Genomic DNA, 24,601 nt, shown 5'->3' with positions numbered 1-24,601 from the left:
AGCCTGTCACTGGGCCCCCGTGCCTTTTCTGGATCACACAGAAGGTTCTGGAGGTCTGGTTCCACCACCTGGAGAAGCGTAGACGGCAGAAGCCGTGAGGTTCAGTGGTGTTCCTGGCAGCAGCTCCAAGGCCCAAGTGGCTCCCAATTTCCTCTCTGAATCAGTGTGATGACCGTTCGTCTCGCGGGCCGCTGGGAGCAGAGGGAGTCCCCTGTGGACAGGCCACGTGCCCTCCTGGTCCTAGAGGTGGAGCCAACGCGTCCCTTCCACGCCCTTCTCTAGGCAACTTCCTGCGCAGCCTGCAGTTCTCACGGTCATAAAGCTACTTCTGCACGTCGGGAACACACGGCTGTCAGCCCTGACTCAGGATGTGGTGCTCCGGGGATGTGCTGGGAGCCCAGTTCACATGCTCGGCGGATGAGGCCGCTGCCGCCTGTGGCCAACGCTCCCGGTGACCCTTAAATGACCATGCCTGGCTTATTCTCGAAGGAGTTCGGCCCAGGCACCAGGGAGCTGTCAGTCTCTGTATGTATCATATGGAGAACACCTGCGAATGAAGAACGAGGCGGACGGCCTAGTAGAGAGAAAGTGGGCAATCCAGACAGGATGCACACGGGCTGCGAACACCACAAGAAGATGCTCAGCTCCTTAACCAAAGAAACGGCTTTACAGAGGAAGCTCCCCACCGCTGACTGGTCAAGTGAACCAAGACTGGTGGCAGTGGCTGGCTAGCACGGAGAACCAGCACTGCACGTGGCTTGGCACACAACGGGCGCTGGTCCTTTTGCTGGGCACGTCCACTTGGTGGGATTCAGGCAGCTAGCCAGAGGCAGGGGGGTGACATCTCCCTCTTGTTCTGTGGGGAAGTTCACTAACCTGTGAGGGATGGGTGTGCCTGCTCTGGGGTCTGGCCTCACTCTCCCTGCATCCACCCCCAGTGTGGCCGTCCTCCCTCCCACCTGGTGCTCCAAGGGGGACCTAGAATTTGAGGAGAGGTTGGGAGGGCCAGAGGATGCTGCTTCGGCCTTTGATGCTGTGGACTTTGAGAATGGCCCACGTGCCCTGGAGCTGGGTTTCTGTGTGGGCTGGGGCAGTCTGTGTTCCAGGTTCCACTGGAAGAACCTCTACTGGCTTCTATGGTGAACAAGGATGGAGCCGATCCAATTTCTTTAAAGGGGAACATACCTTTTCTTCAACTGAAGGGTGGAATCCGAGATGAGCTTCAGAGAGGAAAACTGGCAGCTGAGAGCACACCCCACATGCGAGCCCCCTCCCCCACAGCTGGCCCTGGCCGTGATTAATTCTAGAATCTGAGTGAGAAAAAAGGACACTTTCTGACATTCTAGCCAAATCTGGGCGAGGTTCTGGCTTCTTACTAAGCAGCCGGGCAGGTTGGAACCACATGGCAAACGGGACTTTAAATGGAACAGAAGGTGGCCAGCCCGCACCGCCTGCCCCTCATGGCCTCCCAAAAACACAGCTCTGAAAGGACTGTGTGTGCGTGTGTGTGTGTGATTTGTAATGGGGTGCAGGAACACAGAAGAGAGAGAGCTCGTGAAAACGCCCATCGGGGAGGCGGGGTACTTGCCTTGGAATTAACAGGTGAGGGCAGGACGGCCTCGGCATCCTCACGCACACGCACCGCACTTTCCTTCACACCATTACCCATTCCAGGCCAGCTCCAGGCAGCAGGAGACTTGGTCCTGGGAGAGGGAGGCAGGGTGAGACCCAGTGAGAGGAAGACCTCCCCCACGAGCCTGAGGCCTGTGACTCATCCCTGAGTCACCTGAAGCGAGAACTGCCCTAGCTGGGTGCTCTTTGCAGCCTGGCTTCTGTCTCCCTGCAGGGGAAGGACTCTGGCACCTGCATCTGAACGCCAGTCCCCGGCATTGGCTTAATCATTTACAAAAGCCCTTCTCATCTTTGATTTGCTCATCACAAACAAGCCTCTGAGTTGTCTGTTTTTTTTTTGAACCGAGTAACAACCCCAGGCAGCGGATGGGCTCAGAGAGGTTAAGCCACCCCTGCAAGGTCACACAGCAGGAGGCAGAGGTGTGGCCGGCTGTGGAGGCCGAGGGGGGGGGGGGGGTCCCACCTGCCTGGACCCAAGCACCCACTGGGCTTTTGTCAGCTTGGACCTGAGTATCTATCAACAGAAACACTTAGAAAATTAATCGTTTTCCTACTGTAAGTTTGCCTGATGTTTCTGGCCAAGCTTACAGTAAAGGGTCCTAATACTTGAGGATTCCTCCCTGGAACCTATATCTAACCTCTGAGTGGAAGTGCATGCAAAGCCCAGCAAACCACAGTGACAGGAACAGAAGGAAAAAAGAAGGAAAGACTAGTGCCACCAAGATGCCGACTGTGCATTGGTGTTTGGGGGATGGGGGGGAGCGGGGGTGCTCGGGTCCCATGCTTTAAAATCAGCCAATAAATTGGGGCGCCTGAGTGGCCCAGCTGGTCAAGAGTCTGACTTCAGCTCAGGTCATGACCTCGCAGTTCGTGGGTTTGAGGCCTCGCGTTGGACTCTGCACCGACAGTGCAGAGCCTGCTTGGGGTTTTCTCTCTCTGCCCCTCACCCATGTGTGTGCGCACGCATTCTCTCTCCCTCTCTCTCTCTCTCAAAATAAATAAATAAATTTTAAAAAATCATCCAATAAATCAATACACTTTCCCACAAAATAATGCAGACTGTTAAAGCCTCTCCTGCCCTCTAGGCCTTCCCAGGCCCTCCCAGGTCAATCCCAGGGCAGAAGGTCCTAGACAGCACAAACAGGATTCCCCTCCACTTGTCCTCTGCTGCTGTTTCCTACCTAAAACGGGCCCTGGCTCCAGGAAGCATGGCTGCTTCCAAGATGGCAGGAAGCATAAAAATGAGCCCAGAGCACCCTAAGGTGCCAGGGAGGAACCAAAGCCAATGGCGGTGTGACAGTGAGACAGGCAGGGGAGTCAAAGAGCTCCCAGTGGCCCACAGCTCGAACTCTCTGAGCAACGAGTACTGGATTATCATCCAACATATAAATTAAATATCCACAAGTCCGCAGATAGAAATAAATGATGAGGGGTGCCTGGCAGGCTCAGTCAACGGAGCCTATGACTCTTGATCTTGGGGTTGTGGGTTTGAGTCTCACGTTGAGTGTAGAGGTTACTTAAAAAGAAAATCTTAAAAAAAAAAAAAAGAAAGAAATAGGGGTACCTGGGTGGCTCAGTTGGTTAAGTGTCTGACTCTTGATTTCAGCCCAAGTCATGATCTTGTGGTTTGTGAGATCAAGCCCGTTGTCTGTGCTGACAACGCAGAGCCTGCTTGGGATTCTCTCTCTCTCTCTCTCTCTCTCTCTGCCCCTCCCCTGCTCTCTCTCCCTCAAAATAAATAAATAAACATTAAAAAAAGAAAGAAATGATTGAATACAGAAATAAATGGGAAGAAGAGACAAATTCCCCAGGCAAATACTTTGTGCAGAAACTCCACTCTTGAGGGGGCATGGGTGCGTGGCTCCCCACCCCTCAGGTGTGGGCTGCATGTGGTGATTTCCTTCCAAGGATGGGACACCTGACGGGTCCCACCTCAGCCAGGTGATCAAGGTCAATATCAAATGAGTCATGCTGGGGGCGCCTGGGTGGCTCAGTCGGTTAAGCGTCCGACTTCAGCTCAGGTCACGATCTTGCGGTCCATGAGTTCGAGCCCCGCGTCGGGCTCTGGGCTGATGGCCCAGAGCCTGGAGCCTGCTTCTGATTCTGTGTCTCCCTCTCTCTCTGCCCCTCCCCCGTTCATGCTCTGTCTCTCTCTGTCTCAAAAATAAATAAACATTAAAAAAAAAAAATTTTAAAAAAAATGAGTCATGCTGGTGGCCTGTGCGGTGGACACGGTGTGCATCATGATGAGAAGGGCACTTCACCCACGTGGTCCTCATTAAACCCATCACACGGGGCCAACCATGAAAAAACAGCAAGCAAATCCTAGTTGGGGGGCGTCATACAAAATACCTGACTTGTTCTCCTCAAAATCGTCGAGGTCAAGGGGTGCCTGGGTGGCTCAGTCAGTTGAGCGTCTGACTTCGGCTCGGGTCATGATCTCACAGTTTGTGGGTACGAGCCCCATGTCGGGCTCTGTGCTGACAGCTTAGAGCCTGGAGCCTGCTTCGGATTCTGTGTCTCCCTCTCTCTCTGCCCCTCCCCCACTCATGCTCTGTCTGTCTGTCTCTCTCTCTCTCAAATAAATAAACATTAAAAAAAATTTTTTTTAATTGTCAAGGTCATCAAAAAAACAAGAAAGTCCAAAAAACTGTCTCAGCCCAGAAGAGCCTAAGGAGATGTGAGGATTAGATGTCAGGTGAGATTTGGGGACAAGAAAATGATATTAGGGGAAACTGAGGAAACGTGAATAAACTATGGCCTTTAATTAATAGTAAGCTATCAGTATTTATACATTTGTAAAAAATGTACCAAAGTAATGTAAAATGTTATTAAGAGGGGAAACTAGGTGTGTGGGGTATAGGGGAACTGTTGTCTTTCCCAATTTTTATATAAATCCAAAACTTTTCCAAACCAACAACGAGAAGCTAGGCTCTAGGGACCTTTTCAAGCCAGCTGCTGGGGTACCGGCCTATAGGGTGCACCGAGACTGTCTCGTCCCCTCACCCCCTAGCGTGTACGGCTGTGGCTCGGCACCATCCCTGACGCTACGGATTCCAGGGGATGGTCCCCACATCTGGGCACTCGGATGGGTGGTGCAGCCTTTCTTAGGGCTGTGTCGAGGCATGGGCATGTTAAGTGTGGACACATTCTGCAAAAGTGTCTTCCCGAGACAGCATCCAGCCCTTTGGTCCCAGCCACACGAGGCTCTGATCTGTGGCCTCACCCTCCTTCCATTCCTCCCTCCCTCCAACTCCTGCCATAGCTGCTTTGGAGGCAGGCGGGTGGTGCTCTGCACAGACGGGATGTACAAGCTCAGGTGGGGGCGGCCCGTGGAGCCCCCTGGATCTTTTTTCCCTCGGTTGCCTGGCTCCAGGACCTGCTGCAGGAACTCGGCGCAGAGAATTCATTAAGGGGCCCGGGTGTGGTGGATGCAGACAGAAACAAACCCATGCAGACCTATAAGAGTGTGTCGCTGCAGGTGACAGAGCGCCCAAAGCAAGTCATAAGGCATGCTGGGACAGAGGGCTGACGGGTAGCTCCCAAGAGACAACTCCACCTGGAATTTGTGAATGTGATATGATTAGAAAAAGGGTCTTTGCAGATGTAATTAAGGTAGGGATCTTGAGATGAGATCATCCTGGATCATCCCTACATCCAATGTGATCTGATAAGACAGAAGAGGACACATAGGCAGGAAGGCCATGTGACCACAGAGGCAGAGATTTGAATGACGTGGCCACAAGCTGGCCACTGCTGGAGTCCCCAGAAGCTGGCAGAGACCAGATCTTGCCCTGGAGCCTTCAGAGTGCACGGTCACCACCTTAGTTTTGAACTTTTAACTTCCAGAATTATGAGAGAATAAAAATCACCAGTTTGTGGTGATTTGTTATGGCAGCCACAGGAAACTAAGACTAAGAGCCCTTTTTAGGGAAGAGACGGGGGGCGGGGGGGGGGCTCCAGGCACCCCCACCCCAGCAGAGTGAAAGGTCTCAGGCTGCCAGCTGTTCACCAGGGTCCAGAGCCTCCTGGCAACTCACCAAGGATCATGGGATGAAGAGGAGATCCTTACCCTGGGGGAATGAAGGGGGTAAGATCTCAAGATTTTGTCCCTCAGGCCAAAGGTTAATCTCTCTAAGAAATAAAGAGCTCCTTGCTATTATAAAATCAGTAAACAAACAAAAAACAGCCCAAGGAAAAAAAAAAAAAAAAGGCAAAGAAACAAAGAAACACCAGGTCACCAGGAAAGAAACAAATAACTTAAAAAAATATATGACAAAACAAAAAAGACTGATAACAGAGAAAGTCAGGCTGACCCCTCACTGAAGGGCTGTTTACAAGTATTACAACTGTGCCAGGAGATGGGGGTGGACAAGGAGGGGCGGTGGCGGGGGGCACACCTCTTTGCAGGTGGTCTGGCAAACACTTTGGAATGTGTGCTATCCCAATACATGAGCCTGAGGACTCACTGGCCCTAAGGCCACCGTCAGCTGCTGGTCCCAGCAAAGGCCTGGAAGGGAAGCGACGCAGAGGGAGGTGACAGAGGGAATGTGTAACTCACATCCCCATGGGGAGAAGCCACTCAGCCTGTCACTAATGAGCACAGCCCACCTTGACTAAGTGAGCAAGGTCAACACCACCGGTGACAGGGCCTATAGACAGCCTGCATCCCCCACATGATGCCATAGGAGGGACACACGACTCTGCTGCAGTGAGATTCCTACCAAAGATGGACCCCACAGGCTAACCATGAGTAAACAGCACACAGTCCACACCAAAGGACACTGCAAAAAAAAAAAAAAAAAAAAAAAAAAAAGGTGTGGAGCTTGTGGATGATGAGGAAAGACTGGGGCACATCACAGATCAGGGGGGACCAGGCAGATTGGATGACGAAATGCAGTGTGGGAGGCTGGAGAACGTTAGGGGAAATGCTGGGGAGATCTGAATTCAGGCTGGAGGTGAGCTCCAAAGTTGCCTCGATGGTATTTTCTGGTTCAGGCAGCTGTATCCTGTATGATGCTAATATCCTGTATGATGCTAACATTGGCAGCTGGATGAAGGGTCTACCAGAACTCTGGTTATTTTTTGTCACTTTTCTGTAAGGCTGAAATTATTTCAAAATAAAAAGCTAAAAAAAAAAAAAATGCCTTAAGGCAACCATGACCTTCTGGATTTGCTAGAGGTTTCGGAGAAACCAATTTCAGAGGTCTGCGGCTGCTGAGGGGCTGGCTGGCTGGTCTGGCCCCTCCTTGTCCAGTTGGTGCCTCCAAGTCAGCAGCTTAGTATCTTGGGCTGGGGAAGGGCTCTGGCAGCCACGGGAGCCCCGTGAGAGGGACTGGGGCTGCTGCCTGGTTTGTGGGGAGACCGATGCTCTTCTTGGCAGGCATAGCCTGACCCTGGCCTCTCTTAAAAAAATTTTTTTTAATGTTTTTATTTTATTTTTAAGAGAGAGACAGACAGAACATGAGCAGGGGAGGGGCAGAGAGAGAGGGAGACACAGAATCCAAAGCAGGCTCCAGACTCAGCTGTCAGCACAGAGCCCAACGAGGGGCTTGAACCCACGAACCATGAGATCATGACCTGAGCTGAAGTCAGACGCTTAACCGACTGAGCCACCCAGGCACCCCCTGATCCTGATCTCTCTTTGGAGCAGGGTGTTAGAGGTCAGCAGCTGCAGGGCCCCAGGCCACGGCCTTTGCTCAAGGTCACCTCTGGCTCTAAGTGTGGGATGAGAACTGGGAGTGTGGGATGAGAACTGGGAGTGAAGGCAGGCGATAAACACAATGACACAATGGCAGCTATTGTTTATTAAATCCCTTTGTTCCTGTGTTCTTTCATCTGGCCAGCCTTCACCACTGGGTATAGGTGCTGCTTTACCAATGGGGAAGTTAAGGCAGCATGCGTTCCCTGCTAGAGACCACTAATGGTGACAATCACTGTCACTAACAATTAGGGGTGTCACGGTCACTGGTTTCTCTCTCCATTTTGCTGATGAGACATGGAAAAACCTGGTCAGACCAACGGCAGAGGGAACTCCAACCTTGACATAGGACTCCAAAAGTCATGGCCATATCCTTCTCCAAGAAACCATGGCCCCTAGGCCAGCCTCAACACCATTTCATCCCAAATGATTCTCCTGGAGAACCATGTGCCTCTTAAGACTTTGTTTAACCTGAAGGAACAACGGCTTAAGGGAAGCATGGAAGAGGATCTGGCTGTACTCAGTAGTCCCCTGAAGGCAACTTGCAAAGCCCAGCAGAACACAAACAACCTGTTCACAGAGCTAAAGGGACACCATGGGTTCCTGGGCTGTGATGGATCGGAGGTGCCCAAGGCTCTGTCCCTAGGACATGATCCTGGAAGAGGCAGTCAAGGGCTGGCTTGGCACGCCACCGGGACAGAAGTCAGAGTCTGTATCACCAAGGTGGGGCTCTGGGTGAGCAGTCCCTGTTATGGGCTGGCACCTGGCAGAAGGAAGGTGTGGGAGGAGATCCCTGAGGGACCAAGGCCTGGTGTCTGGGGGCCTGAGAACTTCCAGTCTTGAACTTGGAAGATAGCCTTGGCCTGCTGGCTCCCACAAGCCTGGAAGAAGTCAGCAGAAATCATGTCTGGGAGATGATACCCTGAGCCTTGCCTGACTTAAAAAATTTAAACCTAAGATAATGAGGCACATGGGCAGGCTGGGCATCTGAAACATATTTTGGAACACAGACATTTGAAAACACAGAACGTCTGATTGGGAAGAACCCCAGCTGCCCTACCTTCCGGACGTGGGGCCCCACATGAAACATTGCTCAGTGCCTCCGAGGCCCTGGTCCCCTGGCAGTAGAGGTGAATTAGGGACAGTGGACAGTGACACATGGTGGTATTTGATAAAACGGAAAAATAAGAAGCAGAGGCCTCTTGAGACCCTCAAGTGTCACAGCCCGCAGATTCGAGAAGGGTGACCACGAAAGGGAGCCCAGCCTGAAGTGTTGGCCGTGAAGAGAGGACCTGGGCTCTGACCTGGGAGTAGGTCAGTGAGCCTACTACTCCTCCTGTTCTAACATGACTGTCCACAGAACTCCAGGCTTTCCAGTTATTCCCCTAATCTCCCTTTTCTGCCCCAGAATCCCACTCCCTCATGCCCCAGCCCATCTGGGTTTGTCTGATGTGTTTTTTCACCATGAGCCTGGGTTGTGTGGTCTTGGGAGGACCTTGGAGGTGAGCCCTCCTCATGACATTATACCTGAGAACACAGACTTAATCCAGGTGAGAATGACTTGGACCTCTTGGTTAAGGTGGGGTCTGCCAGATGTCTGTCCCCCTGCTGAGTGACACTTTTCCAGACTCTTCTCCTTGGAACCAGCCCACCTTTGGGGGTCGGGGGAGTTAAGCTCTCTTCCTGGAGGGGGAGAATACGTGACTGGGTATTCTTACACAGGAACTGTGGCCTCTTCTCCCCAACTAATTTACTTTTTCTGTCATTTATTCAGATCAGTATGACCTTGGGGTGCTTGGTGGCTCAGTTGGTTAAACGTCCGACTTCAGCTCAGGTCATGATCTCAGAGTTCGTGGGTTCGGGCCCCACGTCAGGCTCTGTGCTGACAGCTCACAGCCTGGAGCCTGCTTCCAATTCCGCGTCTCCCTCTCTCTGCCCCTCCCCCACTCACGCTCTGTCTCTCTCTCTCTCCCTCTCTCTCAAAAATGAATAAACATTTAAAAAAATATATATCAGTATGACCTTGTAGATGACCACTTCATGCTCTGGGTTAAAACAAGATGATCTGTTACTCATTGGCTGCTTTGATCTTCTAATGCTGGCCACAGGCCAAGATGTCTTACACCCACTGGAGGTGGAGGAGCAGGTTTGGCAGGAGGGTGGTGGGGGTGGAGGGCAGTGGGGGGATCAACATGACGCAGATGACAAGGGGTGGTCCAAAGTAGCTGCAGGAGTTGGACTAAGTGTGCTCAAGGGACAGATGTTGACGTGTGCCTGTGGGCCCCAAGCCTGATTCTGTAGATACAGAGGCGAGGCAGGGTGGTGCAGGGCAGGGTGCAAGCTCCTGTCTGAGGCCCAGCTCTGCTTCTCATCATCCTGGTCCTTGCTGCTCCCATGTCTTCCCTCCACCCCACTTGCTCACTGTGCTCCTCTGGCTCGTGTGACCCCAGCTTTCCACAGGGCCCTCTGGGTTGCCCGGTGGCTGGGCAGTGGGCACCAAAGGGAATTCACTCCTTTGTTCCCAGTAAGAGGAACCCAGACAAGGAGGAAAGGTGCCACTGGGCAGGGCCAGGGCCTGGCCAGTCTGGGAGCTTGTGAGTGGGGGCTTGAAGGTTCTAGAATCCTCTTGTCCTGATCCTTGAAGGGATGGTCCTGGAAAGGGGAGCCTTAAGGACTGCCCTGCTCTGGTCCAATATACACTACCCCTCTGGGGTTCCTTTGAGTCTGATTAACTGTGTGCCTGCCAAGTACACACTCTGGGGGAAACGGCACCACAGTGGTGGGGGGCGGGGAGTGTGGGCAGAGGACCCCCAGGGGTGCTGGTGAGCGGGGCTCTGTGGTGGGAGAGGTGCAGGGCAGGGTAAGTCCTGGGGTCTGGGAAGGAGCACCCCGTGTAGCCAGAGCAGTAAAAAGCGGGGCTCCCCCAAGGCTGGAGCCAGCTCAGGCTGATCGGGGAAATAAAGGCAGGCGAGCGCATGCGGGCCATGGAAGGCTCTGCTAGTGGGAGAGCACAAAACACCCCCATCCCACAACATCCCTGTTGGACCCCAGCCAGGATGATCCCCCAAATCCCTCCCCCAGTGCCTCTCCTCAGTGTTTGAGCCCCTAAGATGCCATTTGGGAGCTCCGAACACCTGTGTGGTAGCCTGTCATATCTCACAGTGATGACGAGCACCCTCTGGGAACACAACCCAGACAGCCACCCACAAGAGAGCAAGTTCTCGCAGGTGGCAGGGTCACACAGCCGGTCCACACGACAAGACAGAAGGGCCGGCTGCTGCCACACGCAACTGACAGGCACAAATCTCAGACAAAGCAGTGGAGAAAGAGAAGCCAACACAAAACACTGTGCACCAAGTGAGTCTAAGTCACATCCAAGCACAGTGACACAAAGTGGCCTTCTGTACAAGTGGAATGTTATTGAGCTTTTACAAAAATTTTTTTAAATGTTTATTTAATTTTGAGAGACAGAACACATGTAGGGGAGGGGCAGAGAGAGGAGACACAGAATCTGAAGGAGGCTCCAGGCTCTGAGCTGTCAGGATTAGAGCCCGACATGGAGCTCGAACCCACGAACTGCAAGATCATGACCTGAGCTGAAGTCGGCTGCTTAACCGACTGAGCCACCCAGGTGACCTGAACATTATTCAGCTTTAAAGAGCAACGAAATTCTGACACAGGCTACGGGATGGAGGAACCTTGAGGACATCACGCTAAGTGAAATAAAAGAGTCACAAAAGGACAAAGATTTAAATCCACTTCTGTGAGGTCTCTAGAGTCCCTAAATTCATAGAGGCAGAAAGTACAATGGTGGGTGCCGGGGGCCGAGGGAGGGGAATGGGGGGTTCGTGTTTAATGGGGACAGAGTTTCAGTTTGGGAAGATGGAAAAGTTCTGGAGCTGGTTGGTCATGGCTGCACGGCAATGAGGACGCACTTCATGTCAGTGAACTATATGCAAAGCAAAGGTGGGGGCAGTATATTTTAAGTTGTACACATTTCATCACAATTTAAAAAATCAGGGGCACCTGGGTGGCTCAGTCGGTTGAGCGTCTGACTTCAGCTCAGGTCATGATCTCACGCACCGTGAGTTCGAGCCCCGCGTCGGGCTCTGTGCTGACAGCTCAGAGCCTGGAGCCTGCTTCAGATTCTGTGTCTCCCCCTCTCTCTGCCCCTCCCCTGCTCATGCTCGGTCTCTCTCTGTCTCAAAAATAAATAAAAACATTAAAAAAAAAATAAAAAAAATAAATAAATAAAAATTAAGTAAAATAAAATAGATCAAGCACGACAATAAAGCGTCAGCAGTGATAAAGATCAGAATGGGGTTTTCTGTGGGAGGTAGGACAGGGAAGGGCCATTGGAGGAGCCAGAGTGGGGGGCTTGAAACGTTCTGCATGTTGATCAGATTTCACAGGTGAACACACATGTAAAACTTCCTTGAGCTGTGGACAGAAGCTACTCACTTTCCTGTGTGTCAGTTATACCACAAGAAAAAAATTAAACATTAAAGAAGAGAATCCCCAAACTTGGCCAGCCTCTCCCAGACCACCTGACCCTGAACCTGGGCACTGTGTTCTTTTAAATTTTTTTTTTTAACATTTATTTATTTTTGAGACAGAGAGAGACAGAGCATGAATGGGGGAGGGTCAGAGAGAGGGAGACATAGAATCTGAAACAGGCTCCAGGCTCTGAGCTGTCAGCACAGAGAACGACGCGGGGCTCGAACTCACAGACCGCGAGATCATGACCTGAGCCGAAGTCGGCCGCTTAACTGACTGAGCTACCCAGGCGCCCCTGGGTACTGTGTTCTTAACTCTGAGGGGACTCTGATGGCAGCAGAGGGGTGATCTGCATTGCTCACTGATGCTCACCTTTCCCCTCACCTGTGGAGAACGCCTGCTGATGATTTTGGCAATGACTGAAAGTCCGAGGAGATGCCTAAGCTCCTAGAAGGAAGGCCACATGTACAAGGGATGTCTGCCCCCCTTCTGGAGACAGCACACTGGGCAGCCACCCACTCTGTCTCTGTCACCTGGGAGAAAGGCGGGGCTGACCCTCCCCTTGACTCCAGGGTGACCCTCAGTTTGGAGCACCAGACCCAAAGACTGGGATTTCTGAGGGAACCACTGGGCCGGAGAAGTCCTCTTTCTCTCAGGAGGGGAAACAGGTAGGCCCCAAGGGCAGCTGACAGAGCCAAGGCCAGGGAGGGAGGTGGACATATGTCTTCATGACTTGGGATGCCCTGGGGCCCAATGGTTCTAGAAGAACTTGGGAGCTCACGAAGAACCTGGCAGGTGCTAGGAGCACTTAGACTTTTTCACCCTGGAGCCCACAAAGCTCCCTTTCTAGTTCAGCCAGTTTGGGATGGGTCTCTGTCCCTTGCACAGCCTTCCAGAGCCCTGATCTGTGTATTTCCCTTATACTCTTCCGGGCCCGTGCTGCATTTCCAACCATGGACAATGGCATCCTGCGGCCCCGGTGCGCCCAGCCTCCGTATGTTCTCTGGGCGTACCTCTAACAGGTACCCACGGCCTGGGATTCAGGTGCCAGAATCTCTGCTAAAAGTGGAGTGAGATGGGGCTCACCCCCCACATGCCATGGGCAAGCAGCATTCACAGACCAGCCCCAATCAACAAAAATTCATTTTTTGTACCATGTTTCTGTTCCACTCATCAAAAAACAAAGCAAAGCAGGGTCGGGAGGCAATTCAGCAATATAACATACTGAACAGCACTGTCTAGGAAATGTGAACCAGGTGCTTTGGGATCTTAGGTAGCCCAGGCTATGAGCCCCACGCAGCAGCCTCTCCACGTGTGCATCCGTCCTAATACACGCACCTGCACACACACATTTGTGCCCGATTCCCTCAGAAGCTCCCTGACCAAGGCCACCATTCATGTTCATGAGCACTTGTGTGCGCCACCCCATGGGGCCAAGGAAATGTTTACATAAAGCAGGGCGGGGGGGTGGTTCTCGGCTGATGGAGTTTACAAGCAGTCGTGGACAGATCCTGTAATCTCTCAGTAAACGGAAGCCAATTAACATCCTATCTGCCTGTTGATAAAGGCTGTTTTCTTTTCCAGTTAATGGGCATTAACTTCTGCCTAAGAGAGCGGTAGCATCTTACATAATGGCTGTTCCCTGTTAACCCAGACCCCACCAGCTGCTGCCCATCTCTCCCTGCTGCATTCCCTTCTATTCGTGCCTTTCAGACAAACTGGTCACCACGACCTTGTGTTGCAGTCTCTCTGGGTCAGACACTCAGGCATCCAAGTCCTAAAAGATACAGAACATCCTATTGTCAATCACTGGCCTCGGCCCTTGCAAGAAAGTGTTGCCAACACCTGTCACCAACTGCACCGTAGTGATCTACAACAAACCGAGGCACGCGGTGGTACTCAGGTCCCTCTAATAAGAGGGTGCACTTGTGTAAAGCCCTCACCCCAAAAGTCTTGTTTTCCCACTCGCCATGTGGAGCCTAGCACAGTGCTTGTATCCACTCAGTTATTTGCCGGATAAGACAATTAACTTTCAGGACACACCAAGTTCTGCTTTGGCTGCACTCTCCCCACCCCATGCCTAGCAAACTCCTCTGCACCCTTCAAAGCCCTCTCTAAATGTCCCAGCCTCACCTCCCAAAAGTTAGCTGCTCTGCCCTACATTGAGCACCCCGTGGTTCCCTGCTGCACCAGGAGGGGTCACTTTCCATTAGCTTCCTCTGCTAGGCTTGGGGTGGGGGGTGTCTGTGGAAGGCAATGGCCTGGGCTGCGCTCAGTGTCCATGCTTAGCAAGAAGTCAGAAGCATATACCCACACACAGGTGGTTTTTCTGTCCATCTTCCTGCCCTTCAGACATCCTTCATGTGGCAGCAGAGATGTACCTTTTCTATCACTGTCCGCCTCATTCCCTAAGTAGGAACGTGTACAGGCTCCCAGTTACACCATGCTGGTGTTGTGGGAAGATGGGGTCCAGCGTGTGACCTTGGACGTGTTACTAAACCTCCTCAGGGCTCAGTTTCCATCCATCACCATCTTTCCAGGGTCCTGCTGCTCAAGTGGGTCATGGGTACTGGTTAAGTATTGGTAAGTATCATTCTGCCTAATAAGGAGTCAGATGGGCCTGGGATGGAGCCCATCACAGGCCCTACTAAGGGCCCTACTGAGCAGACCTCACCAGTTCCTAGATCTCACCATTCAGCCTGCATTCCCCATGCCAGGGTCTCTAAAAGAGTTGAGCATTGGTCCCTGGTCTCCAGCGCCGCTCCCCGCTTTTTCCAGGTTCATCTCCCCAAAGAGTTAAACAGAAGTTGGAAAGTGGCGCCCCCACTGCCCACCAGGTGACAATGGTTTAGGAAGCACGTGCTCCCCGTCCAAACACTCTACCACGCCAGTGCCGCTGTCCGGCACAACAGGTGGGGCAGTCTGTGACTCTCACGTTCAGGGCTGGCCGACACTTGCCTCTGACCGGTGTGCTCCAGGCCAAAGGGGCTGTTCACAGCCCCCAAACCTGTCCCTTCTTCAAGGCCTGGCTCTTATACATCGCCTTGCCAGCCCAAGGCTAGACTAGCCACTGGCTAAGGCCTGGCCAGTAAGGGGTCCTGTCTCCCCTTTGTGCTGTAAGCCAAGCTCCCTCCCCTCTTCTGGCTGCGGGGACCTGCCCACCACCACAGGGGAGAGGCAGGGTCTAGCATCTTCCTCCAGCTCTGAGCTGCTACACCAGGTGTTTCCAGGAACACCTGTCCCAGAATCTCCAGGACACTTGTGCAGGATTCCTGAGCTCCTCCTCAGGCATATTGAGTCACAGCTGCCACAGTGAGGTCTGGGAGCCTACCCCTTAGACAGGGCCGGGACAAATACCGCAGCCTGGGTGGGGCTTGGGTCTGCGTGGCTAATTAAGACTTAACTGAAACATACATACTCGCTTTTTCAACTCATCCCATGGCAAAGGCATGCGACCTGCGGACAGAACAGCAGTGACGTCTTTTGGGAGCCCTTCACTGGCACATTTGATCAGGGAAGGCTTGCAACTACTCACAAGGTGGCCTCATCTCACGGCTGGGAAAGCACAGGCTGCTAGAGGCTCTCAGCTAAGGTAGGCTGGCGATGCCTTGCCTGAAGTGGCCTCAAGGTTAAGTCCCCTCTTGTGCCTGTCACCGGCTCCATGGACCAGGTCCCTCAATCCTCTCTCAAATTCCATGCCTTGGGTCCCACAACATCCAGGCTCACTTGTTCCCTTTGCTTACAACGCTTCGCCATCTGGCTGACTCCTTGCTGGCTTTCAGATCTCCGAGAACCTTCCCCTCCCTGAGTTAGCACCTCAATCCTCTGCTAGAATTGATCTACTACAGAGCCCCAACCACTTGGGGATCCACATCTGTGTCCCCTACCCTTCAGAGCCCCAGTATTTCTGCTTCCTCTGCACCTGTTCCTGTCCCCGGTGCATAGATTTTTACAGACTGGAAAACAATGGGGGTGGTCAGGCTTCAAGTTTGTTCCATTCCTGGAGGTAGGCTGCCTGTGGTGTTTCAGTACAGCTTACAGACATCAGTGTCTAGCAGCGGCAGAAAGCATGCATGCCACGGGTGACTGCTTAAAGGACAGGGGTCTGGATTTGGGCTGACCTAGGCTCATCTTGGCTTCCCTTCTGTTCTCCCTGCAGGTGGGGCAAAGGCCCCTAAGTCTTGATGACCCTTCTATAAACTGGGATGATCTAGGACCAAGCTCACAGTCCTGTAAGCATGCGCCAAGGGCTAGCAAATACATGCTTACTTGCCCAGGTCCTTGCTAGCTCTGGGCAGATGCCTCCACCTTCCAGTAGGGAGGCAGGTGAGTGAGGGGCCGTGTGCTCCAACCCTACCAGCCCCCTTCTGCCTGAAGCAGTAGACGCCACTAGACAAGCATTTCTTTGCATAACATCCTGACAGAAATTCTGGTTTTGCAGCTACAGGGATTAAATGGTGTCCCCTAAAGTTCATGTCCCACCAGAACCTCAGAAGGTGACCCTATTTGGAAATAGGGTCTCTGCAGGTGAAATTAGTTAAGGACACTGAGATGAGATCGTACTGAATTTATGGTGGGTCCTAAATCCAATGATGGGTGTCCTTGTAAGAAGATACACACACACACACACACACACACAGGGGGTGCCTGGGTGGCTCAATCAGTTGAGCACCTGACTTTGGCTCAGGTCATGATCTCACGGTCCGTGAGTTCGAGCCCCGCGTCGGGCTCTGTGCTGACAGCTCAGAGCCTGGAGCCTGCTTCAGATTCTGTGTCTCCTTCTCTCTCTGTCCCTCCTCCACTCCCGCTCTCTCTCTCCCCACTCTAAAAATAAATAAACATTAAAAAAAAAAAGATGACACACACGCAGGGAAGAAGGCTGCGTGGAGATGGAGGCAGATTGGGATGATGTGGCTCCAAGCCAAAACCCCAAAGATTACCAACAACTACCACAGCCAGGAGAGAGGCTGGTAAGATTCTCCCTTAGATCCCTCAGTAGAAACCGACCTGCTGTCTCAGTCTGTTTGGGCTGGTAACAGAAGACCATAAACTGGGTGGCTTATGGACAACAGAAATGTATTTCTCACAGTTCTGGAGGCTAGAAAGTCCAAGAATCAAGGTGCCAGCAGACTGTCTGGTGACAGCACTTTTCCGGGTTCACAGACAGCTAATGTATTGCTGTGCCTCATAAAACAGAAGGGGCAGGGCCTCTTTTATAAGGGCATTAATCCCATTCATGAGGCCTCCACCCTCATGACCTACTCACCTCCTTAAGGCCCCACCTCCTAATGCCATCACGTTGTGGATTAGGTTTCAAAATATGAATTTTAGGGTGCCTGGGTGGCAAAGTTGGTTAAGCGTCCGACTTCGGCTCAGGTCATGATCCTGCAGCTCATGAATTCTAGCCCCGCATCAGGTTCTGTGCTGACAGCTCAGAGCCTGGAGCCTGCCTTGGATTCTGTGTCTCCCTCTCTCTCTGCCGTTCCCCAACTCGCGCTCAAAAATAAATAAACATTAAAAAAGAGTCAAAATATGAATTTTAGGGAGACAGAAGCATTCCATCTACAGCATCTGCCAACACCTTGATTTTGCCTTCTGCTCTCCACAGCTATGACAGAATAACTTTCTCTTGTCTTAAGCCACCCAGCTTGTGGTAATTTGTCACAGCAGGCCCAGGACACTAACAAGACAGGAGTCTTCTAAGATCAAAGCTCCTGGTACTGGCTGGTGACCTGCCCATGAACCTGAGGTCACTGCTTCCCTCCGTGGACCTCTCAGGTCATCCTATTGACACAGCTTTGATAGAAAACTTGGCTCCTGCTGATCTTTGTTAAGACCCTAGAATCCAAGCATTCAGCTGCAGCAAAAGGTACTCAGTGAAGAAAACACACGTTGACAAGCATATTTTAAAAATAGTGCAGTGATGAAGGAAGGGCCGCCGGAGGCAATGTTCTACTTCTTCAACTGAGTGTCCGCTTCGTTATCCTTTACACTTTCTTTTCATGTGCACATCATATACTTTTTATTAAGTGTTTCACAATAAAAATAAAGAATATATGTGTTTTTAAAAAGAGCTGGTTTGCAAAACCTAACCAAGCTGAAAGTTCTGACCATTTCAGTATTCCTGTATTGTCTAATTGCCAAAACAGAAGCACAAAAAAACAGGATGACAGGTGCGAAAAGGCCTGGCCTCAGTCAAAAGGTGCTCTCCACCTGGCACCAAGAGTGGGCAACAGCCGACGACTCGAGAGAATCTCAAGACAGCTTCCCCAGAAGATTTACATCTGACTTATCTCAATTTCAACTGACACCCAAGTGATTTTGCCGGATCCAAGTGGGAAAAAAACATTTACACCTCTTAAAAAAATTTTTAGACATCTTAAGACCTCCCCTCCCAGGACTGTGGCCAATACCCATGTCTCTGTCTTGCAGGGACCCCCCCTCCCCCCGCCCCACACACACACCCAAGGTTTCCTCCAGAGCTCCACAGAGAAGGGATTCAAATAGTTCTTGGACTGAACGTTAGTCTAACTGTGGAAGAGAAACAGAAGTATAATGTTTAATCACCACCACCCGGGCTAGAACGCCAAAGAGACGGATAGAAAGCACAGAAGTGGTGTTCAAAAGGATCTTGTAGGCTGTGCTTTACCTATCAGACTGGAGAGACCAAAACACTTGGTAATATCTATTCTGGATGCTGGGAGAGAAAACAAGAATTCCACCTTCACAGCCGAGAGACAACGGATGGCAGCACAGCCTCTCTGGAGGAACATTAACCATTTAAATGGACATGCCCTTTGGCATGGGAGTTCCAGGAAGCCAGGGAGGTTTCGAAGGGTCTGTGCTGGAGCCCCACACACATTCATTCCATATTTGCTCATGCATGGTTCCATCTATTCACTGAAGCTCAGTTTGCAAGAGAAGCTACGAGTGACAACCTGAACAGTCATCAGCGAGGGACTGGCTATTACACTGGCACACCCATTTGATAAAAAGCTCATGCAAATGTATCAGGGGTTTAGAAGAGGTGGGGGATATACATCTTTCCCCCACGCCATAGCCTATCTCTGGAAGGAAACAGGGCAATTAACAATGGATGCCTCTAGAAGGGCAGAGTGCAGATAAGGGGAGACGTGCTTAATTTTCATTGGATGTCCTTTTGGACTTTTTTGTTTGTTTGTTCTTTACCACGTACATCAATTACCTTGTCAAATTTCATAGATTTGCGTATGTATATATAAGAAATGTGTATACATCTGTATTTATAAAATGTGTGTCTATGCATATATGAGTGTGATGTACATACATGCGTATATCTACTTATAAGCATATACATACACATACATAAACACACACGTTTTAAATGACTCCTTTTGAATTTGGACAGAAAACCCCAGTGGCTTCAGTTTGTCCAGGAGAAGCTGAAGGTGACCCTCCAGAATATTCTGGCACCATCTTTGCAGGGAGAGACCGAAGAGGGGTAAGAGGCACTATGCAAACCTTACAGGAAACCACACCACACTACTACTTTTCAACAACAAAGCCACCCGCTCCTTCTACGCTGCACACTTGCAAATTACACTCCAGGGAACTTGAAAAGTTCCAGAAAAATCATTAATCCCAGCACCACACCAGGCTCCAGTTTTACAGTTTGGCTCTAAGTGGCTGTAACATTAGCTCGCCTCACTCTGAAGAGTGTTTCCTTACTCTCCAGGTTTATCAGCTTTAAGGGCCCAAGGAGGTCTTGAGGGTCAGTGAGGGGCCTCAGTCTGCAAGAGCTGGAGCCAGAGGCGGGAGGCCAGCAGCTCCCTCCCAGGTGACCTAGCCTCTGGTGGCACCCCAGGTGTTGACGTCCCACTCCTGCAAGGTCCCCACCCCCACCCAGCCCCAGGACTCGGAGACACGTGCTACAGCAACAATCAGGGGCCACCCCTTCCAGCTCAGTCTTTCTGGACTCATGACTCCTGAGAAACAGTTGCAGGGAAGGTAGGGGTCCCTTCCCCTGCCAATCCCTCAGAGATAAGCACAACGGATGGGCAAAAACAGGGAAGGTCTACAGAGAAGAGTCAGCAATGCTCAGGGAGGGATGGGCTCTGCCTCCCCAACTGAAGTCCCTTTACGTTTGTTGTTGGTAAAATGGAGATAATTGTAATTTCATCTGGCCAAAGGGATTATTCTAAGCCTAGAAGTTACTTTATAGACTCTCATAAATGAAAATATAACATCTGGGTGGGCTTTTCTTTTGGGTGGGGGAGGGTAGAGGACCTAGGGTGGGGGAAGGGTTCAAGGATTACAGAGAGGGGCACAAACATGGATGCACCTGTAAGAAGGTACGGGTGGGCACACAGACTGAGGGTGTGTGATGGAGAGAGGAACCGTAAAGGCACAGGGCAGACGCAGGGGTAGGGGGAGGGTACCTGAGAACCCTGACCCGAGTTGCTGAAGGGAGGGGGCAAGTGAGAAGGGCACAGACCTGGATGTGAGCAAAGTCAGTGAGGGGATATGACCCGGACCAGGTGTGAGTGCGGGGCCAGAGTTTAGCATCACAGGCTCAGGCATGGGTATAGTAGGGGATGTAGGCCCTGTTGCAGAGGTGGGGGTGCATGGATCTGGGTGTGGAGATGTCACCAAGAGGGACGATCTTCGGTGATGTGGGGGTGTGCAATGTCAGGTGTGTGTGAGAGAATATCAGTGGAGGTACAGACTCAGATGTCTGTGGGTGTGAAGCCTCAACTGTGCAGAGCTCCTGGGGGCATGGCTCTAGAGGTGTGGGGAATGTCAGAGAAGTGGGCAGTATCAGGTGTATGGGGGGGGGGGGGGTTGTCAACAAGAAGGGACGTGGTGTCAGGTGTGCGCGGACTGACCGTGAAGGTTCAGATTCGGCTGGGAGGGTCCCCAGGGAGCACCAGATGCGGGGTGCAGGGATGGGGGGGTTTAACCTCTCCCTGCCCCTTTGACGCTGCTGTCACGCCCTGCCTCGTCCGCCCCCGCCCCAGGACACATGACAGGACCGTGCCTCGCCCTCGCTCGGCCCAAGGGAGCGGACCCTCCGACGCTTGCGCCACCCCGCGCCCCCTGCTCCCCCTCACCGTCTGGGACGCGTCGCCTTCACCGCCGCCGCCGCCGCCGCCGCCGCCTCCGGCCACCACGGCCCCGCCTCGCGCACCCTCAGCGCGCGCCGCGGGAGGGGTCCACGCCACGCTCCGATTGGCTGCGCGTTGGCCAATCAGCGTTTGGAAAGACAGGGATTGGTTAGCCCGAAACAGACAGGCAGCCCCTAGGGCCAATCACTGAGGGGCAAAGGCGGGCTATTGGGTGAGGTTTTTGGTCCCAGAGGTGGTCCCTCAGGGTGCGAGGTGCTGGGAGGTGAGGGCCTGGAGGTAGGCGAAGATTGGAACTCTGGCGGAAGACGAGCAGCCCTGACGACCAATCCCTGGGGGGCAAGAGAAGTGGCTGGCGCGGCTGGCTCGAGAAGAACGGAGGGCGTAGCCTGGAGGGCGATGAGGATTGGCTACAAAGCCGAAGACAGGCAGGCCCAAAGGCCGGTCGCAGGGACAGTGGGCGGTGCACCTCCGAGCCGGCTGGCGTGTGCAAGGTGCAGAGTTTGGCCCGGAGGGCGGCTGCCGTAGATGGCCTCGGACGCCCCATGCAGGGTCCCCTGAGGCTACGTCAAAGAGGTTGTCCTTCTGACCACACAGCACAGAAGCAAGACCTCCAACTCTGGCTGTGAACATGAGCCATCGCGGCTGAAAGATTCCTGGGATAATTCTCCATTCTTTCACTCTCCATTATTTCTCTGCTAAAGACACGGAGAGGGCAGACTCTCTGAGGTCACTCGGGCTTGTCCTCTGCAGCTCCAGGTTGTTGTGAAGATGTGGAAACAGGTGGAATCCTACCTACGAGCTTTGTGGTTTTCTGGAAGTGTTTGACTTCTCTGAGTTCATGATATCCCCATTAGGCCTTCTCCCGGATAAGCCTTTTGTGAATTAACTGAAAACTAATCCTGATCCTAGGAGGTCAAAGCCACCATTGGCAGAGAGGTCAAGCTCCATGCCCACGGCGCTTCAAGTGGCTAAATCTGGGGGTGAATTTAGAGCAACCTGCTCTTTGCAAGTGGGGTAAGGCAGTATCAGAGAAGAACCACCAGAGGCCTGAGCGGTCTGGGTCGAATCCGTGTCCAGCTACACGCCCACCACACAACCTTGGTCAAGGTGCTTGTGGATCTGTTTCCTCAGGGGACGATGATTGCTACGCCTTAATCTTTCCTTTTTTGGGTGGCTTCCCTGTGAGAACTTCTATCCCAGCCTTTGTCTTATTCTGGTGAAAGCATTTGACCCTCAGCAGGTCTGTCTGGCCTATGGGCCTCAGCTTCTCTGTGAGGTGCGGTTCATGGGATTCTCTGCAGATAGACGCCAGCAGTTAGAGAAGACACCTGCCATCCAGTGCTCCATTGTGTCACTGGCACTTCGCCCAAGCCCACCCAGTTTCCTGACTCACTAAGTGCACTCCCTTAATCTCCAGGGCCAGGGTGGAGAGGGTTATAAATGTTCCCAGATACTGGCTCTTATTTCCTCGAGGTGCAGGGTATAGTTGGTGGAGATCAAGTTCATAACCAAAGAATCCTGGGAGGGAGCAAACCTGAGGATGGCCTTAATAAGGGTTCACATTTCAGGGCTGTGCAAGCCCCCTGCTAGGTGCTTAATCCACAACAGCACAAAGGCCTCCTAGTATGGAGGAGGGGGAAAACATCAAGGCTCACACTGTGGATGTCACTAGCCTGAGGCCACCATCTGATTCATGATATTCCCACCTGGGCCTCTCTCCATACCTCCCAGCTGTGGTTTGCTTTCCAGCAACTTCCAGACCCTGGTCTCCATTCTGCTCTCTGGATAAGAGGAGGGCTCTGAGGTCTGCTGAACACCTAATGGGTATCAGGTCCTTACTGGGCTGGGTGCTTCCCTAACACCATCTCGTGACCTGATTTCCAGATGGTTGGGGGCGGGGGGCAAGGAGGGAGACAGCACCCACTTTGCAGATGAGAAAACTGATCCTCACATTACAGGTATTCCTTGCTGGAAGGGCCTGAGGCTGGGTTTGAGTCCCTGCTCTTTTTTACTTGCTGGCTACCAGACCTTCAGCAAGTGACTCAAACTCTCTGCCTCAGTTTCTCCAACTACCTCCCAGGGTTAATGGCAGCACTAACAAAATGAATGGAAGTGAAACACTGACAGCTTTATTGGTCCACAGCCAGGACTTGCTGAGTGTTGGTGATGGATAAACTGTTCTCGGGGCCTGTTCCCTTTCTGTAAATAGTGCTTCATGGAATGTGGACATAGACCAACTATGGGTGGGGTTTACCACCCAAAGAGGGAGATATTTATGCTACAAGAGTCCCTGCTCACAGCACCTACCTGTCAGGCCCTGGGAGGAAGGCAGCGAGCTCCTGGAAGGTCCCACGGTACCCCTAGGTACAGTGCCAACTGAGACAAGGGTCAGGCAGCAGCCCAGCACTAGGCTGCCTCTCCAGAGGGTGCCAAAGGCAATGCCTGGGTTCTGGCTTCTGTCTGCTTGTCAGCATGCTGGCGCCGGTCAACCTCCCTTCTGCCTTCCAACAATGGCCAGTAATACCCCTTGGCATTAGCAACTGACACCCCCACTATGGGCACTTCAGCTGTGCCTGGCCAGGGTGCCTGGGATCCTAACTCTTCCGTGTCAGCCTGGCTGGCTCTGGGCAGGACACTGTCTCTCTGCCCCCCAGTCTCCTCTGCCTCGCGGGGATCCCAGGAATCATCTGACACGATGGCTGTGAGCCAGGCCTGGGCATAGTGACAGGGCTTAATCAACCGAGGCCAGAGAGCCATTTGCCCAAGGTCAGGTTAGCAACGCCGGCAAGAGGAGGAGCGTGGAGGCAGGCCAAGCTGGGTTCTCATCCCACTGTGGCCCCTCAAATGCCAAGGAGCCTATTTCTCATCTGGAAAATGGGGTTCATAGGCCTTGCCCCTCAAAGATGTGTTTATAACCCAGGACCCTGGGTCCTCCTCTGGCTGGAGGGACACCTGCTGAATTTAGCAGTGTTGACAGCGAAACCCAACTGGTTTCAAGGCAGTTTCACTCAGCCTCCCAGAGGCTCAGAGAGGCTGGGCCACAGCTCAGCTATACTGAGCACACAGCAGTAGGGTCATTGCCTGAGTATACTGGCCCCTCCTTTGCAGTAGTTTCCTCCTCAGCCCTGGTTTCAATGTCAGTCAACAAGGATGGCAAGCACTCCTTAGAGAGGGGCTGTGTGCCTTGCTGGGAGCTGTGGCCCTGTGTAGCAACACACTTAACCCATTTTCAGGAGAGGACGTTGAGGTTCACCTCAGGTGGCAGAGCAGAGCCTGGAACCCAACCTCAGTGATATGCCTACCCACCCTGGGTCCAAACAGACCCTGAGCCACACCCACTGACAAAACCCATTTTCTCAGACTAAGGTGTGAAGGACTGATAAGCTAGAGCCATGCCTCCCCACAGAAGCCTGCAGCTGGAGGAAGGCTGGCCAGGAGCCCAGGGGAGAACACTGGAGCTGTGGGGGCAGAGGCCTTCCCTCCAAATCACCCCCTTATTACTTAGGTGTATATTCAAAAACATTTACAGGAAGTTGGAGAAGAGATAGAAAATAGGAGCTTGCCTACATGGAACTCATGGACAGAAGGGAGCAGACAAACAGGAAAGCACATAAGCAAGGTGACCTCAGACAAGCTTACAGCTCAGAGACAGAGCACACAAGGTGAT

General features: G+C 52.4%; 1 protein-coding gene across 2 annotated transcripts in view; it reads right to left on the bottom strand.

The window, feature by feature from the left end:
* The window catches only part of SLC25A42 (solute carrier family 25 member 42), a 29,531-nt gene extending 8,510 nt beyond the window's left edge, over positions 1-21,021 (bottom strand). The window contains exons 1-2 of one of the 2 annotated variants that reach the window (XM_019416442.2): positions 20,920-21,021; positions 1,589-1,703 (exon numbers count right to left, since the gene is read on the bottom strand). In XM_019416442.2, coding sequence (XP_019271987.1) covers positions 1,589-1,669 — 81 coding nt within the window. In that variant the 5' untranslated portion in view covers positions 1,670-1,703; positions 20,920-21,021. Of the gene's footprint in view, positions 1-1,588; positions 1,704-5,091; positions 5,192-20,919 lie in introns of those variants that run through there. The other variant, XM_019416443.2, reaches the window with a different exon arrangement.
* Between the last annotated feature and the right edge of the window lie 3,580 nt (positions 21,022-24,601).

The sequence above is a fragment of the Panthera pardus genome, unplaced genomic scaffold (assembly GCF_024362965.1).
Source record: "Panthera pardus isolate Hobbes unplaced genomic scaffold, ASM2436296v1 HiC_scaffold_8, whole genome shotgun sequence".
Lineage (NCBI taxonomy): Eukaryota > Metazoa > Chordata > Mammalia > Carnivora > Felidae > Panthera > Panthera pardus.
Note: the sequence above shows the minus strand (reverse complement) of the source record. Positions and strands in the feature narration are given on the sequence as shown.